Source organism: Mustelus asterias, chromosome 12 (assembly GCF_964213995.1).
Source record: "Mustelus asterias chromosome 12, sMusAst1.hap1.1, whole genome shotgun sequence".
In the NCBI taxonomy this organism is placed as follows: domain Eukaryota; kingdom Metazoa; phylum Chordata; class Chondrichthyes; order Carcharhiniformes; family Triakidae; genus Mustelus; species Mustelus asterias.
Window position 1 is genome coordinate 41,848,962 of NC_135812.1, and position 17,372 is coordinate 41,866,333.

Below are 17,372 nucleotides of genomic sequence, written 5' to 3' on the forward strand. Positions count from 1 at the left end.
GGGAGTTATTTTTTGACAGTATCTCTAAACACACTGGCTCAAATGACAAATCCACAGCAATGGAATTTGGGCAACTGACACCCATTAATGTTTCATTACAGTCCTGATTACAGATTCTAGACAAAATAGGCACTTCCAATTTATGTTTGGTTAGCCTTCCTACAGTAAAACGTTCCTATTTCTAGTGTGTTGATAGTCTACAGCAGACTACTCCAGTTAATCATGCCCTTTGGGGAGCTTAGCTGGCAGCACTTGAGTTTCTGGATCTGGTGACTGTGGGTTCAAGCTCCAGCGTTGGAGCTCAGTGCTGCACTTCGTTAGCTGCATTGCAAAACCAAGGTCCCATCTGTCTGTACAGTGGATCAGGTGACCATTAACAATTATACCGAAGGATATAAAGAAAGAGTTAGTTTCTTTGGGTGCCGTGTATATCCTTCCTGCTGCCCTTGTCCATCAAGATGATGATGGGTTTAAGTTTGGGAGGTGCTGTAGTCAGCTGTTTTCACACAGGTGGAATAGTGAAGAGTGACCAATGTCACTTCCCCACAGTAGATCGTGCGCGCGTCCTCCTGCAATCTGGCTGCATCGAGGGGTTTCTGCACCAAATGACAGCAGCTGAAGAGGCTTCAAGTTTTAATTCAAACAGACTACAAAATTTAATTAACTGACTCCCAATGTTTCATTACAGTGCTGATCATTTTAAAGAGTGGAATGAAATAACTGGAATAAAACAAACTCTTTGAAATTCAATTTATACAGCACTTTCAATCCTCTGGAGTAGTGGGTGGCACAGTAGCACAGTGGCTAGCACCGCTGCCTCACAGAGCCAGGGACCCGGGTACAATTTCCGGCTTGGGTCACTGTCTGTGTGGAGTTTGCATGTTCCCCCGTGTCTGCTTGGGTTTCCTCAAGGTGCTTCGGTTTCCTCCCACAGTCTGAAAGATGTGCCAGTTAGGTGCATTGATCCGAACAGGCGCCGGAGTGTGTTGACTAGGGGAGTTTCACAGCAACTTCATTGCAGTGTTAATGTAAGCCTTACTTGTGACTAATGAATAAAATAAATAAACTTTAATTGCTGGGATTTTTGTCAGAGCCCAGGAGGATAATTCTAGTCACAGCACAGTAAATACGAGGGTAATACATCATAGGAATTGGGGCAGGCATTTAGCCCTTTGAGCCAGTTCTGCCATACAAAATTAGCCTGGCCAATATGCAACCGAATTCAAGATACCAGCCTCTGCTCCGTACCCTCTAATATCTGCAAATGACAGATATCAGACTGAAAATTGATCCAGCATTTATTGCCATTTGTGGAAAGGAGTTCTGAACTTCTACAAGCATTTGTGTAGAAGTGTTTTGTCATTTCACTTTTTACAGGTTTGGCTCTGACCTTGAGATGAACCCCCCCCGCCTCCCTCACCCCGAGTCAAAGATTCCTAACCAGCAAAAATTATTTCTCTCTATCTACCATCTCCACTCCCCTCAGTACCTTGAACTCCAATTAAATCAAACAATCTCAGGAACACAAACCCAGTTTGTTTATCTCTCCTCTTAATTGAAGCTTTAGGGAATATGATAAATTGATGCTACAGTTCCTTCAAGACCAATATATCCTTCCTAAGAAGTGATGCCCAAAGTTGTTCACAATATCCTAGGTGTGGTCTGACTAGGGCTTTGTAGAAACGAAACATGACTTCCACCCCCTTGTGTTCTAGTCCTCTTATGGGCCACCATTCAGTCAGCCATTTGATTTTGTTTGTACCTGTTCACGATAGTGATTATATACCTGGACTCCCTATTCTCTTTGGTCCTCCATTCAGTGTTTGACCTTTAGGAAGCACCCGTTTCTATCCTTGAAGGTTCAAAGTGGACGATCACACATTTGTCTACAATTTAAATCCATTGAAAACACTCTTCTGCTCATTCTCTCCCACTAACACCTTGTTGCCATTTTGTGCTTCCATCTACACCAATTGCCCATCATTCTGCCATCAGCAAATTTGGATGGCATTGATAAACTGGAAAAAGTGCAAGGGAGATTTACAAGGATGTTGCCAGGACTAGTGGGCTTGAGTTACAGGGAGCAGTTGGCTAGGCTACGGCTTTATTCCATGGAGCGTAGAAGAATGAGAGGTGACCTGACTGACGTGTAAAAAACCAAGAGGGGCATAGATAGGATCAACACACAGTCTTTTTCCCAGGGTAGGGGAATTGAAAACTACAGGGCATCGATTGAAGATGAGAAGGAAAATATTTAAAAGGGACTTGAAGGACAACTTCTTCACGCAGAGGGTGGTGTGTATACGGAATGAGCTGCCAGAGAAAGTGGTTGAGGCAGATACATTAGCAACATTTAAAAAGTATTTGGATAAGTCCATGGATGGGAAATGATCAGAGGGATATGGGCCAAATGCAGGCAATGGGACTAGCTGGGAGGGCACCATGGTCAGCATGGACCAGTTGGGCCAAAGAGCCCGTTTCCGTGCTGTATTGCTCTATGTCACTTTCAACCCCATCATCAAAAGTCTTTAGTAAAGCTGAATACTTGAGGTGCTACACAGATTGCCATGGGACACTGTTAATCACATCCTGCTAATCAGAGTGCCTGCATTCAAGTATTTCAGACCCCATGGTTAACTGTAGACTCACGTAATTTCCTGACATCCGATATCAAGCTAATTAGTCAACAATTCCCAGTTTGCCTCTAACACCTTTATTAAATAGAGTGACATGTTTAAATTTTCCAAATCAAGAGAACTTTGCAAGAACATTTGAAATATCCTTACCTACTAACTGCCAGGAATATTTAACAATTCATGCAGAACTAGACAAACTTTATAGCTGAAAGCTTCGAGTAAATTACACATCTACCCTAAGGCTGTGAAGCAAAGCAATAAAGATATTTACATTCTCTGACGAGAACAAATCCTCCACCAAAGAGCCCGAGGCAAGCTGCTTCATTGCTAATTTAGTACAGATCTATGCAACGTGGCAACTTCGAGAAACTTTCGAAACACCCAAAAATCACAGCATAAGTAAACAAACACAACTGCTGGTGTTCATAGAATCCCTACAGTGCAGAAGGAGGCCATTTGGCCCATCGAGTCTGCACCGATCACAATTCCACCCAAGCCCTATCCCCATACATTTACCCTAGCTAGATCCCCTGACACTAAGGGGCAATTTAGCACGGCCAATCCACCTAACCCACACATCTTTGGACTATGGGAGGAAACCCGCGCAGACATGGGGAGAACATGCAAACTCCACACAGACAGTGAGCCAAGCCGGGAATCGAACCCAGGTCCCTGGCGCTGTGAGGCAGCAGTGCTAACCACTGTGCCATCGTGCCACCCTGACGGATGAGTACTGCTGGTTTCCAAATTGCACATCCCATAGCTCGTGCAGCCCTGCTCCAAGACTGGCAAATTTCCCAAATCCCATCACATGGATGAACTGTTGTACGAAGGAGCTATTTTCATATTAAATCAGTGGGTTCCTGAGCACAGGTTTTATGTACCCAGCAGCAGTGCTAAACCTGCCTGGGCTCCTGACCAAGTTACTTTGCTGCTGCTGTCATTGCGTAAGGCCCATGCTCCTGAAAGCAGCAGTACAAACAGGCAACATCAGCAATTTCCAATACAATATAGTGTGCGTGGCAAGAGACCTGCCAATAGAGCAGTCAACATCACATTTAACAAATTGGTGCAGGTGACTGCAAATCTCCCCAACACCCCTCTCCAATGAGATGCAGGAATTAATGCTTCAAGATCAATCAAACGTGATTGCTACAAGCTGGCATTAATAGATTTTGTACAGTTCACACAATTTGCAAATCTAAGATTACCTCTCTGGTGACAATTACACATGGAAGTCAAAAAAGATACAGCATCCCACAATGCATTCGCTTTGCTGAAACCTCAGTACATCCATTGGAATTTCATTGAAGTTTATTTATTAGTGTTACAAGTAGGCCTACATTAACACTGCAATTAAGGTATTGTGAAAGTCCCCGAGTCGCCGCACTCCGGCACCTGTTCAGGGAGAATTTAGCATGACCAATGCACCTAACCAGCATGTCTTTCGGACTGTGGGAGGAAACCAAAGCACCCGGAGGAAACCCACACAGACACGGGGAAAACGTGCAAACTCCACACAGACAGTGACCCAAGCTGGGAATCGAACACGGGTCCCTGGCGCTGTGAGGCAGCAATGCTAACCACTGTGCCATCCATAGGATATTAAACATTCATAAACACATTTAAATTGGAGCAAAGAAACCAGCTTTTCACTTGCACCTCACCAGCGGTTAGTTAACTTAGAACCGGATGATAAAAGATGCTGGACAGTGCATGTGATGCACAAAGCTGCGACTTGAGAAGCCAGGCACTGATTGTTGAACCTCCCCACCCCCCGAAAATTCTCACCCTGAATTCTGGAACCCAAGGAAAATTCAGCCTCAACTTTGTCAGCCACATCACAAGACCCCCACAGAAAACACAAGCAACACACTAACTCCACAAATTGTGGCAATGATCGACGAAATGTATTATTAATAACCCCTGTGGAGCCAACAGAACGAGTTACCAGAAAGGATGAGTCATGTGATCAGATCACATCTTGGGTATGTTCTAGTCAGAAGGGCACTAGGCAAATGGTTCACAGAAGAATCACAAGATTGATTCTGAATATCAGCGCTACAAAGGAAGGCTGAAGAAACTCCTGCTTTTCAGTATTGAAAAGCAAGTGACCGAGACAAAAAAGGTAAATCCAGAAAGCTGCTTGAATCAAAACTAAAATAAATTTAAGGTTGATGGCAGGAAGTTCATAGAATCATAGAATCCCTACAGTGCAGAAGGAGGCCATTCAGCCCATCGAGTCTGCACCAACCACAATCCCACCCAGGCCTCATCCCCATAACCCCATGCATTTACCCTAGCTATTCCCCAACACTAAGGGGCAATTTACCATGGCCAGTCCACCTAACCCACACATCTTTGGACTGTGGGAGGAAACCCACGCAGACACAGGGAGAACGTGCAAACTCCGCACAGACAGTGAGCCAAGCCAGGAATTGAACCCGGGTCCCTGACGCTGTGAGGCAGCAGTGCTAATCACTGTGCTGCCCTGTTCTTTACAAAAAAAAATCAACATACAGAACAGACATCCAGTATTGGAGGGGCAAACTCTGGAATCATTTGAACATGTAGACAAACAAATTGTTAAGGCCTTCGCAAACAGGTCGGTTAAGTGCCCTTTAATCGCATGAAGCTTCCATAGATACACATGCACACTGCACAACCTTGTCAAGCAAGTGATTCGTAAATAGTAGTCCAGCAAAGTCTAGTCTATGAACTCTCTCCTCGTACTCCAGCAGGGACAACTACCAAGAGCAGTTGTTCAATCTGCAAATCATAATTCATTCATGCACCAGAAAATGCCTATACAAGGACAGCGAGTTCTGTACATAGTGTAGAGGGTGCCCCTCCATTGTTATTTCAAGCACCACCATCCTCTCCACTGTTTAATGCAGCCAGTCTTGGCAAAAACACAAAAAATACATGAGCCATGGAGCAACGCACAGAGATGCCATTCTTTTCAGAAGCAAATACTTTGGGCAGCTTTTTGATAAAGCCTCACACTGCTGACAGATGCGACTATTTTTTCCCCACTCGGGCCACTGCAGGCATGTTTTCTGCAGCAATTCATATTTGCAGGAATTTGGGCAGGACAGTGCAGGGCAGGAAGAGGGGAGGTAAGGGAGCAAAAAGGGAAAGATCTCATCAAAATGAGTAAGTCCAACATAATTCATACCAAGTGAAAAACAAGATGTGCAGAAACCCCACATTAGTATTTTCAACAGTCTGAATCGAGGAGTAAATACATGTCTGGCATTAAATAGGGATTTAGCGTCTTGCACTGTTATTAGCTTCTTAAAGAAGACAATCTAAATATCTGCCTTGTTCTATTCCTGCTTCAGCAGCATCCCATAGTTTATCGTGGTGATCAGAGCAGACGTTCCAGAGGCTTCAGATAAAAAGAGAGTCTCAGTGAACCCAAGTTGTACGATAATTAACACTCTTCTGCAACAGACATTTAGCTGTGGCTTGCAAAGTTCTGGAAATGGAAGCAAATAAGTCTTCAACATCTCAATTACTAAATGAAAGAGTCATCAGAACCAATGAACTTGACCCAGCAGCATTTAGTAATATTTCCTGTCTTAGAATCAAAGCTGCTGTTAAAACATCTCAGCTCCAGTATAACCTTACTCTGTACAAGATATAGCAAGTGATGCGAATCTGACATTAACTGGCAACTTCAAACCTTATTTTTATGAAACATCTTTTTCTGAAGGTTGCGCACTCTCAGAATGCTCTTCAAGTACTTGACACTGTTATCATACCCCAAATCCATGCCTAACTCTCCCAAACACAAATCAGGTTTTTGCCCTTACCACAGCACTGTAATTGGGGACATTGCAATGCCATCTATAATGACTGCCATGACTACCACCATGCCTCTGGACCTCCCAACAACCTTCTGACATGCAGTCAACCACTGCATCCTTCTCCAATCCTCCCCTCCAATGCCCAGTTCAATGGGACAGCCCTCACCCCTACCTAACCGATCAGTGCCAGAGAATCTCCAGCAATGACTTCTCTTCCTGCCCCAATACAATTCCTTTGGGCAAGACCAGAAGCAACAATATTTGACTTGCCTTCAGTGACATAATGCTCCTTGATGTTATCCAAAGATGTGGGGTCAGTTTTCCATAAGACCATAAGATATAGGAGCAGAATTAGGCCATCCTGCCCACCGTTCTCGCTCCGCCATTCAATCATAGCTGATATGATTCTCATCCCCATTCTCCTGTCTTCTCCCTGTAACACTTGATCCCCTTATTGATCAAGAGCCTATCTATCCCTGTCTTAAAGACACTCAATGACCTGGCCTCCACAGCCCTCTGTGGCAAAGAGTTCCACTGATTCACCACCCTCTGGCTGAAGAAATTCCTCCTCATCTCAGTTTTAAAAGAGCGTCCCTTCACTCTGAGGTTATGTCCTTGAGTTCTCATCTCTCCCACGAGTGGAAATATCCTCTCCACATCCACTCTATCTGGGCCTCTCTGTATTCTCTAAATTTCAATTAGATCCCCCCTCATTCTTCTAAATCCCTTTGAGTATAGGCAGACTCCTCAACCGCTCCTTATATACTAACACAATCCAGTTCTGCCTCAGAGTCTCACTCCTTCCATTGTCTCTATGCCATTAGTTTTTCCCACCACTAGCAACTCCCATTCATGCCTCCATTCTCCTCTCCAGCTGATTCAGACAGTTTGCAGCCTCATCATCTGTTCAGCTTCGAACTCCATATCCTCTCATCAATGACCACCTCCATTCCATTGCCCTGCCCTCACTGCTGCCAAATTCCCATTCATGCATTACTCACCCCCAGCCTCAACTATTTCAATGCTTTCCTGAATGGCCTCTAAACAGATGTTCATCCAAAATTCTCTTTCCTGCAATCTACCCTGTACCAACTCTTTTGGACCATGATTTATGGAATCTCTACAGTGGAGAAGTAGGCCATTTAGCCCATTGAGTCTGCACCAACCCTCAGAAAGAGCACTCCACCTGGGTCCACTCCCCCACCCTACTTCATAACTCAGCGCATTAACCATGGCCAATCCACCTAACCTGCACATCCTTGGACTGTAGAGGAAACCCATGCAGACACAACAAGAGCATGTGAACTCCGTGCAAACGCCACACAGACACCCAAGGTCAGAACTGAACCTGGATCTCTGGCGCTGTGAGGCAGCAGTGCTAATCACTGTGCCACCGTCACCACAGACTCAGCACCAAATGTTTAAATCATGCTAGAGGGGGATTAAATAAAAGACTGATAAAACAATTTTGTGAATTAGTTTTAAACAAAATGTTTGTTTCCTGGCATACCTCCAGACGGCATTTCATTACCATTTCTGGTTGGAGAGCAAGAACAAAATGTAACAGTACCAACTCGAGCCTGACCAATATTCCACTGTAGACAGAACGCAAATGAAAGCCTAGAAGCACTTGGAGCAACAAGCCCTCCATTGCAGAAACACAAGAAGTGAAAGCAAGAGAACATATGAGCCTCCAGGCTATATCGCAAGAATCACTGTCACAAATTGCTGTCAATTCTCAAACAGCCCTGAACATCCAGCCTGAAAATGGATTCTATACATCTAGTCTAAACAATCAATACTTGCAATGGTGGTTGAGCAAAGCCCAAGTGGTTTATAACCAGTAGAGAGACGCTGGCGTGGAAATCACTACTTCAAATATAATGGTTTTAAAGTCTCAGTAGAATTTACTTCTAGTGTTCCTGCATTCAATATCATTAATTCAGCTGAAGATTTATAGCAGTGGATCAATGAACCAACAAATTTCGTGTCAACCACAAATATTCCAATCAAATAAAAGTCGAATATAAAATACAGTGAAGATGAGAACAAATCTCCTTCCACAATCTATTGTTTTCATTCCAAGCCGAAGCCAGTTTTACGCTGCTTCTCTGACTGATACACATCAGCCCAGCCCATTCAGACACTCTCTGTGATTGACCCACAACACGAGCCAACATCCTCGCTCTTTCCAGCTCTGCACGGACACCCAGTGCAACAAGATTTGTAAAAATGCATGACACGAGAACCTCACAGACGTGTCCCATCACCAACAGTCAGTGGAATCACACAGATCGCTGCCAGATCCTTGCAGTGAAAGAACCAAGTTTATCTTCATAAAATCAGTTTGAAATTTGTTTACATTGCTGAGGAAGGCATCAGATCACGTTGGTCTTCAAGGAAGCAAGAAAACACATTTTGGAGCATGTACAAATCACACAGGTTACAGCAGTGAAGTCCAATTTGATTTGTGGGGCTAACAATCTATTTGCTGACAATACTTGGATTATTGTGCACTTAAAACTTCATAGCAAGATTGCCTGCCCAATGAGCTGGAGTGCTGCAGAAAGCTGAAATGATAACTCAAGGATAAGCTATTAAAACATTTACGTTCCTTGCACAATATTTGCATTCAAATGGTTATTGGATAAACATATGGATGATATTGGAATAGTGTAGATTAGAGGGGCTTTAGCTTGGTTCCACTGGTCGGCGCAACATCGAGGGCCGAAGGGCCTGTACTGCGCTGTAATGTTCTATGTTCTAATATTTAGTAGACAGTGCTGTGCTGGATGTAATGTGATAGTTTCCCTTTCTTCACCAACACTATCCTGAAGGCAGTATTTTATCCAGATGCAATTGGGGAAGTGGCAGCAGCCCTCCACCATGTCACCCAGGCTGCTATTCTGACCAGCATTTATTAACTACCCTCAAAAAGATGGTGGGGAACCACCTTATTGAAACACTACTGTCCACATGACCTACAATGCGAGTCCCAGAAACTTAACCAAGGATAATGGAAGAAGTGATACAATTCCAAGTCTGGATGGCGAGTGATTTGGAAGAGGATCTGTACTCCTGTATGTCTGCCACTGTTGTTCTTCTCGGTGATACAGCTCACAGGTTTGGAAGGTTCTGATGGTGCAGGCTTGGTGAGTTGTTGCAGTGCATCATGAAGATGGTGCACAGTGCTGCCACCAAACTCCTGTGGCAAACGGAGTGAACATTTAAAATATGGTGGTCAGGATGCCGAACAAGAAACATTTCCCCTTGGTGGAGGGATCAATGACTATGGGGCACAGACTGAAGGATTGAGAGAGTTTGGAACTCACTATCTGAAAGGGTGGTGGAGGCAGAGACCCTCATAACATTTACGAAGTATTTAGATTTGCATTTGCAATGCTAAGTGCTGGAAATGGGATTAGAATAATTAGGTGGTTTGTCTTTGACCAGTGCAGATGCAATGGGCCGAATGGCCCTTTTCTGTACTGTATACCTCTATGACTCAAGTGGGCTTCTCTAGCTGAGATGGTGTTATGTTTTTCAGTGTTATTAAAGCAGCACTCATCTAAGCAAGTGGACAGTACTCCATCACACTTCTGACTTTAGATATTGGGAAGGGTTTTAGGAGTAGTTTCTGGACTAATTGATGCACGAGGAGGAGGACAATCCTGAACAACCGTGCCATGAAACTGCTGCATTCACTGCCTGATCTCTCCATAAAACACAGAGGCATTTCCAACTATTCCCTCTTTCCAGTGATCCCTACTGGAAATGAATTACAAATACCGAACAAGCTGCGATTGTCCCCACAGTCAATTACATCACTGACACCCTTGTCCAAATGCACAAGATCGCCTTGGGCCGCAGCTGCCCAAAAAAAATCTCCCCAGGATGGGAAAGAAATCCAGACAAGGCAAAACAAAAACTAGCTATAATATTCCACCCAAAACTTCTATAAGAACACCACAACCATTCACTCTGAAAGACTGCATAGCTAAAGACATCAAGGCTACCGACCTGCCCCAGGCTCTGCCCTCGCCCATCCGCGCACCCAGCCCTGCCCTCACCCGCCCACGCCCCCCAGCCCGGCCCTCACCCGCCCACCCCCCCCAGCCCTGCCCTCACCCGCCCACCCCCCCAGCCCTGCCCTCACCCGCCCGCCTACCCCCAGCCCTGCCCTCACCCGCCCGCCCCCAGCCCTGCCCTCACCCGCCCGCCCCCCCAACCCTGCCCTCACCCACCCGCCCCCCCAACCCTGCCCTCACCCGCCCGCCCCCCCAACCCTGCCCTCACCCGCCCGCCCCCCCAACCCTGCCCTCACCCGCCCGCCCCCCCAACCCTGCCCTCACCCGCCCGCCCCCCCAACCCTGCCCTCACCCGCCCGCCCCCCCAACCCTGCCCTCACCCGCCCGCCCCCCCAACCCTGCCCTCACCCGCCCGCCCCCCCAGCCCTGCCCTCACCCGCCCCCCCAGCCCTCACCCACCCGCCCCCCTAGCCCTGCCCTCACCCGCCCGCCCCCCCAGCCCTGCCCTCACCCGCCCACCCCCCCAGCCCTGCCCTCACCCGCCCACCCCCCCAGCCCTGCCCTCACCCGCCCCCCCCAGCCCTGCTCTCACCCACCCCCCCAGCTCTGCCCTCACTCACCCCCTAGTCCTGCCCTCATCCACCCACCCTTGCCCACACCCACCCACTCCCAGCTCTGCCCACACCCACCCACTCCCAGCTCTGCCCACACCCACCCACCCACTCCCAGCTCTGTCCACACCCACCCACCCACTCCCAGCTCTGTCCACACCCACCCACCCCCAGCTCTGCCCACACCCACCCACCCACTCCCAGCTCTGCCCACACCCACCCACCCACTCCCAGCTCTGCCCACACCCACCCACCCACAGCTCTGCCCACACCCACCCACCCACTCCCAGCTCTGCCCACACCCACCCACCCACTCCCAGCTCTGCCCACACCCACCCACCCACTCCCAGCTCTGCCCACACCCACCCACCCACTCCCAGCTCTGCCCACACCCACCCACCCACTCCCAGCTCTGCCCACACCCACCCACCCACTCCCAGCTCTGCCCACACCCACCCACCCACTCCCAGCTCTGCCCACACCCACCCACAGCTCTGCCCACACCCACCCACCCACTCCCAGCTCTGCCCACACCCACCCACCCACTCCCAGCTCTGCCCACACCCACCCACCCACTCCCAGCTCTGCCCACACCCACCCACCCACTCCCAGCTCTGCCCACACCCACCCACCCACTCCCAGCTCTGCCCACACCCACCCACCCACTCCCAGCTCTGCCCACACCCACCCACCCACTCCCAGCTCTGCCCACACCCACCCACCCACCCACTCCCAGCTCTGCCCCCAACTATGTCCTCACCCGCCCCAGACTCTGCCCTACATCGACTGCTCTTAATTATAGATTTAGCATGAACAGAATCAGCTCCTGAAGCGCTACTGCACAATATTGCTATTGAACCTGAACTTGCTGGAAGAGGTTGCTCACAAGCTGAGCACTGAGCAGGGTCTGGATTGAGGCTGCACTCGGGGGAGGAATGACAAGGAGTTTAGCTGCAGGAGCTGGGATGCAGCTGGTACCAGTCACACACCAGGAGGCAGCGGGAGGTTGTAGGGCCCGGCCCGGCCTGGTCTGGCCTGGCCTGGCCCGGCCCGGGCAGCCCCCCAGACTGACAGCCGCCTGCCCTCTCCCCTCACAGCCCCCCGAGCCGGGGGGGACACCTCACCTGGCCTCGCTCGAAGTTCTCCTTCTCCGCCTCCAGGCTGTTGCCCGGGCGGGCCCGCATCAGCTGGGCCGGCACCTGCTTGACGGAGCTGGTCACCTTCTCCATGTCTGCCCGCCCGCTCCGGGTCTCGCTCCCGACCACTCAGCCCTGGCCCCGCCCCCAAAACACACCCACTCCCATTGGCTGCCGCCACCACACCACCCACACCCATTGGACAGCAGCCGCTGCCCATCTCCATCCCTATTGGTCTACCCACCCGTCAATCAACAGACGTCACGAAGCAGCCTGACTTCGCCTTTCATTGGCTGGAAAGTTAGCCCTCTCCGAGCTTATTGGTCAATCCCTCCTCCCAATATCATTGGCTCAAAGTTTATCCCCTCTTCCAGTTCATTGGTTACAAAAGTTAGACCAAGTCAGTGTTTTGATTTATTATTGTCACATGTATTGGGATACAGTGAAAAGTATTGTTTCTAGCGCCCTATACAGACAGAGCATACCGTTCATAGAGTACATAGGGGAGAATGAAAGGAGAGAGTGCAGAATGTGGTGTTACAGTCATAGCTAGGGTAGAGAAAGATCAGCTTCATGCCAAACCAATCAATCATGGTATGCACATTAATGTGCATACCAATCACTGGGGTGCCCCAGACTTTATGCCAGATTTTTAAATTCTATTTTGAAACCCATCCATTTTTTAAAAATCGTCTGAAACAGACAAAACTTCCTCTTCCCACCATCAAAGGAATGGAAGTGAAGGAAACTGCAAACTTGAAATCATTGAAACCCTACAGTACAGAAAGAGGCCATTCGGCCCATCGAGTCTGCACCGACCACAATCCCACCCAGGCCCCACCCCCATATTCCTACATATTTACCCACTAATCTACGCATCCCAGGACACTAAGGGCAATTTTTAGCATGGCCAATCAACCTAACCCGCACATCTTTGGACTGTGGGAGGAAACCGGAGCACCCGGAGGAAACCCACGCAGACACGAGGAGAATGTGCAAACTCCACACAGACAGTGACTTGCTGGGAGCATCGCCCTGCACCTGTGAATCCCCATACCCAGGTTGGCATCAGCACTGTAGATCTGCCTCATGGGTGAGTATTGGCATTGTTCACTGCTTTTTAAACTGAGTGGAGGCAAGCCAAGATTTCCACACAAATTTGCCTTTACCACAAGATTGTTTTGAAGGGGGGATTGCAATAAGCGCACAAGAATTAGGAGCAGGATTCTGCCATTCAATAAGATCACCGCTGAACTTGGGCATCAACTCTACTTTCCCCATTTTATTCCCAGGCAGACCATCAGGGTTGAGGATGGCTTGGTTCCACTCCAGTTCGGAGATGGTGAAGACCAATGCACAATCTGCAGATCAGATGCAGGGCAGGTAGTACTCAAAGGGTCTATTTTTGTGCTCTCTTCGATGCCTTGACTTTACTTCTGCTTGCTCCTGACAAAGTGTTTCACGATGTGAGGAAGGGGATTCTAGATTTATAAGCGGAGTCATAGGCAGATTCTTAGGTTTAGTCACAGATGGGATGGAAAGTGTTAAAATGACAACCAGATAATGTTAACAGTTTGCTCATATGTGAATGCTAAACACTATTAAAATAAATGAAAGATGAATTTAATGTTGAATGATAATATTGTATTAATATAAAAAGTTTGAAATATTCACCACAGCCAATGTACAAATATTGCAGACTATAGAAGTTCAAAATTTCAGAATTGAAAGTTTTTTAGTCAGCAGAAAATATAATGAAGCTTCAGACTCAGGCCAAATGTTGAAACATTTAATATTAAAATGTAAAGGTTCCCTTGTCAGGACACGGCATCAACTCTAAGGTCACAGGCATTCAGCCTCTGATCTTCGGGTAAGCGTTCTCCAAGGCGGCCTTCATGACACACGACAGCGCAGAGTTGCTGAGCAGAGACTGATAGCCACGTTCCGCACACATGAGGACGGCCTCAACCATGATCTTGGGTTCATGTCACTCTATCTGTAACTCCCACGACTTGCCTGGACTTGCAAAATGTCACGAACTGTCTTGTCTAGAGACAATACACATTTCTTTAACCTGTGCTTAATGCTCTCTCCGCTCACATTGTCTGTACCTTTAAGACTTGATTACCTGTAAAGACTCGTATTCCAATCATTATTTTGTAAATTGAGTTTGTGTCTTTATGTGCCCTGTTTGTGAACAGAACTCCCACTTACCTGATGAAGGAACAGCGCTCCGAAAGCTAGTCGCTTTTGCTACCAAATAAACCTCTTGGACCTTAACCCGGTGTTGTGAGACTTCTTACTGTATCAACTCTAAGGTAGTCATGATGTGGAGATGCCGGCGTTGGACTGGGGTAAACACAGTAACAGTTTTAACAACACCAGGTTAAAGTCCAACAGGTTTATTTGGTAGCAAATACCATTAGCTTTCGGAGCGCTGCTCCTTCGTCAGATGGAGTGGAAACCATGGAGCAGCGCTCCGAAAGCTAATGGTATTTGCTACCAAATAAACCTGTTGGACTTTAACCTGGTGTTGTTAAAACTGTTACTGTGTCAACTCTAAGGCCCAGAGCAAGTGTTATCTATTGTTCTGGTATTATGCCAGTGCGAAAGGTATTTGAGTGGAAGCATCCATAGAGAGGCATAGGAACAAGGAAGTTAACCATGTCAGGGGGAAGATATCCATTTTTGGGTTAACAAATGAAAGATCACCGCGTCAAGCAGTGTTTTGCAATTGGCTGAGGTGTCCGTCATGTATTGGACTGACATATTAAGATGAAATGAAATCAAGTCTAAACTAATTAGAAGGAGTACCTTAGATATCAGAAAGATATAATTGTAATGAATTTTGGCTTAGTGCCTAAGATCTTTGGAGAGGTCTTTAGTACCAACCAGTGTTATTTGACCCTTCAAAGGACTCCCCTGGCAGAGGGTAATGTCTTGTATGTCTTTTATGTTTTTAAAAATAAATTTTATTCATGTCTTAAAACTGATATTGCCTTATTGAAATTAATTTAAGTTTTCTTAAATTTTTAAGAGAATCAAGCCACCAACAGAGAAATCCCCACAACACTGTGTTCAGTGCCTACCTGAATGAAATTTCTTCATTTTGATCCAGGCTTAATGTTGAATACTTGCTGATGCTGCAGAACTAGCTTTTCAGGATATGAAAAGGCATAATACATTGGCACCCAGAATTGTCTGATGGGATAGGATGTTGTCTGTACATTGTATTAGCATAGAAAAAAAAACATGCACACAATTGCAAAGAACAATAAAACAAGCTCCAGGAGTAGAGTGAGACAATTGGGCCCCTGCTACACTGAACTGTAGCTATATTATACAACTGTGACTGGAATTTATCAATGGCTAGTTTTCTTCACAATGGTGAATATGTTGCTAAGGCTGGTAGAACAAAATGTCAAATTAGTATGCTAGCCATGGTTGGAAGTGCTGATAAATACTTCATTTTGTTATTTCTTTCTGCACAGAAGCACAATTCAAGAATCTTTTTCAACTGGTAAGCATATTCTAGTCTGTAGTAATACATCTGAAATATCCTCATTACCTCTCATTTTCGTTCCACATCCAGCAAAGTCTTGGATAATGTTGGGTTGCCACTACTGAACTGCAACATCTTTGAAATGATTGATCATGCTATGTATAGCAGTGTGAGATAATTGGCTATGAGTCTCACTACACAAGGACATTTCTTCCAACTGTTGTCACTTTCCTCATAAAATCAAATGGATTGTGTAATTAAACTAGTGAGGGAGTGGAAGAAAAAGGGGCATTGGTATAAAATATAGAAACAAGAGTTAGATGCTGGAAAATATGTTCACTGTATCAAGAATCTCTGGACTTATACTACGACAACAACGACGTCACTTCAAAACTGCTTCAAAAGTGCTTTGGGACATCTTTAAGGTTGTGATAGGTGCTATTGGGAAAGTCACTGTCTAAGGCCTTTTAGCCACAGTGCACAGAGAGGCTGGAAACTGTAACTGTGTAGAATGCCTCAGGCTCTGCACCTGACATGGAATGTACATTGTGAATATGAAAAGTATTGCAATTGTATTGAGGGAACTCAAGAGCGCATCATTCTGTCTTCCATTTGAAATGTTTTATGATGTACTTTACAATTTTTTATGAATGAAGTCTATTTTTAGGGGGGAAAGAAATCAAATTTTATTTTAAGATTTTGATAAGCAAGGCTTCACTACAAATGATAGCAAATGTTCCTGTTTGGAAAAATGTTAGTCAAATAGTATTATTGAGAACAAGTGTTGAAGTCTCCTGGAATTTGCTGGACTGCCTTCAAGGGTCAGAGCAATTGCCTGGATTCTCTTGACTGATCTTCATTTCCCACAGCTGCTGGATCTTTTATTTATGGTACGTTGCCTTCCTTGTGCACGCTGAAGTTTCACAAACAGCCTTCTTAATAGTTTTTAAATGCCTTTTTAAAATGGATCACACATCCAGTGGAATCATTGCAATGACAATGTCTAGATACTCAGCTGTACATTACTTTGAATGCATCCAACCTTCCAAGACATTCCTGTCAGACTTATAAACGGAGCAAAATTAACTGATATTTACTTTTATTATATTAACATATTTCATTGGTGCATTAGAAACAAATGGCTAAAATTCTTCCTGTAATGTAATTTTTGTGGACCAATTACTCTTAAGCATGGATGTTGCAGACCATTGTCTACATCAGGTTCTGCTCAGCAGCTGACTTGCTGAATGAACATGAGGGACTGAGTGGACAAGTACTGTACGTCAGCTGAGAGTTCACCAGGAATGAATATTTTTGGTCATTACCCAACAGTTGTGGTATCTCTGACAAACTATCAGTTCTTCATGCTCTTAATGATAACCGCTGATATACTCCACACATTACAGGACCTGGATTTAAATAACAATTCATCAGTAATGCACTTTCTGGGAATGTGGGCTTAAAGTACCCATATATATCGCTGTACTTCCCTGTTTGGGGAATTAGCCCAGAATTTCTGCTGAACTGGGGTGCTTTGTTAAAGGATGGGATGCTGAAAAGTTGGTCCAAGTCTTGTGAGTCCTAGTAATAAAATCCATTTAATTAAGATTTAAACAGTTGATCTAACATTAATGGCGGTCACATTAA

At 46.1% G+C, this 17,372-nt stretch overlaps 1 protein-coding gene across 2 annotated transcripts in view; it reads right to left on the minus strand.

Annotated features, from left to right (window-relative positions):
• The window catches only part of hip1 (huntingtin interacting protein 1), a 277,810-nt gene extending 265,462 nt beyond the window's left edge, over window positions 1-12,348 (minus strand). Inside the window, exon 1 of one of the 2 annotated variants that reach the window (XM_078225078.1) lies at window positions 12,212-12,348. In XM_078225078.1, the coding sequence (XP_078081204.1) occupies window positions 12,212-12,316 (105 nt within the window). In that variant the 5' untranslated portion in view covers window positions 12,317-12,348. The remainder of the gene's footprint in view (window positions 1-12,211) is intronic. The other variant, XM_078225080.1, reaches the window with a different exon arrangement.
• Window positions 12,349-17,372: the final 5,024 nt, after the last annotated feature.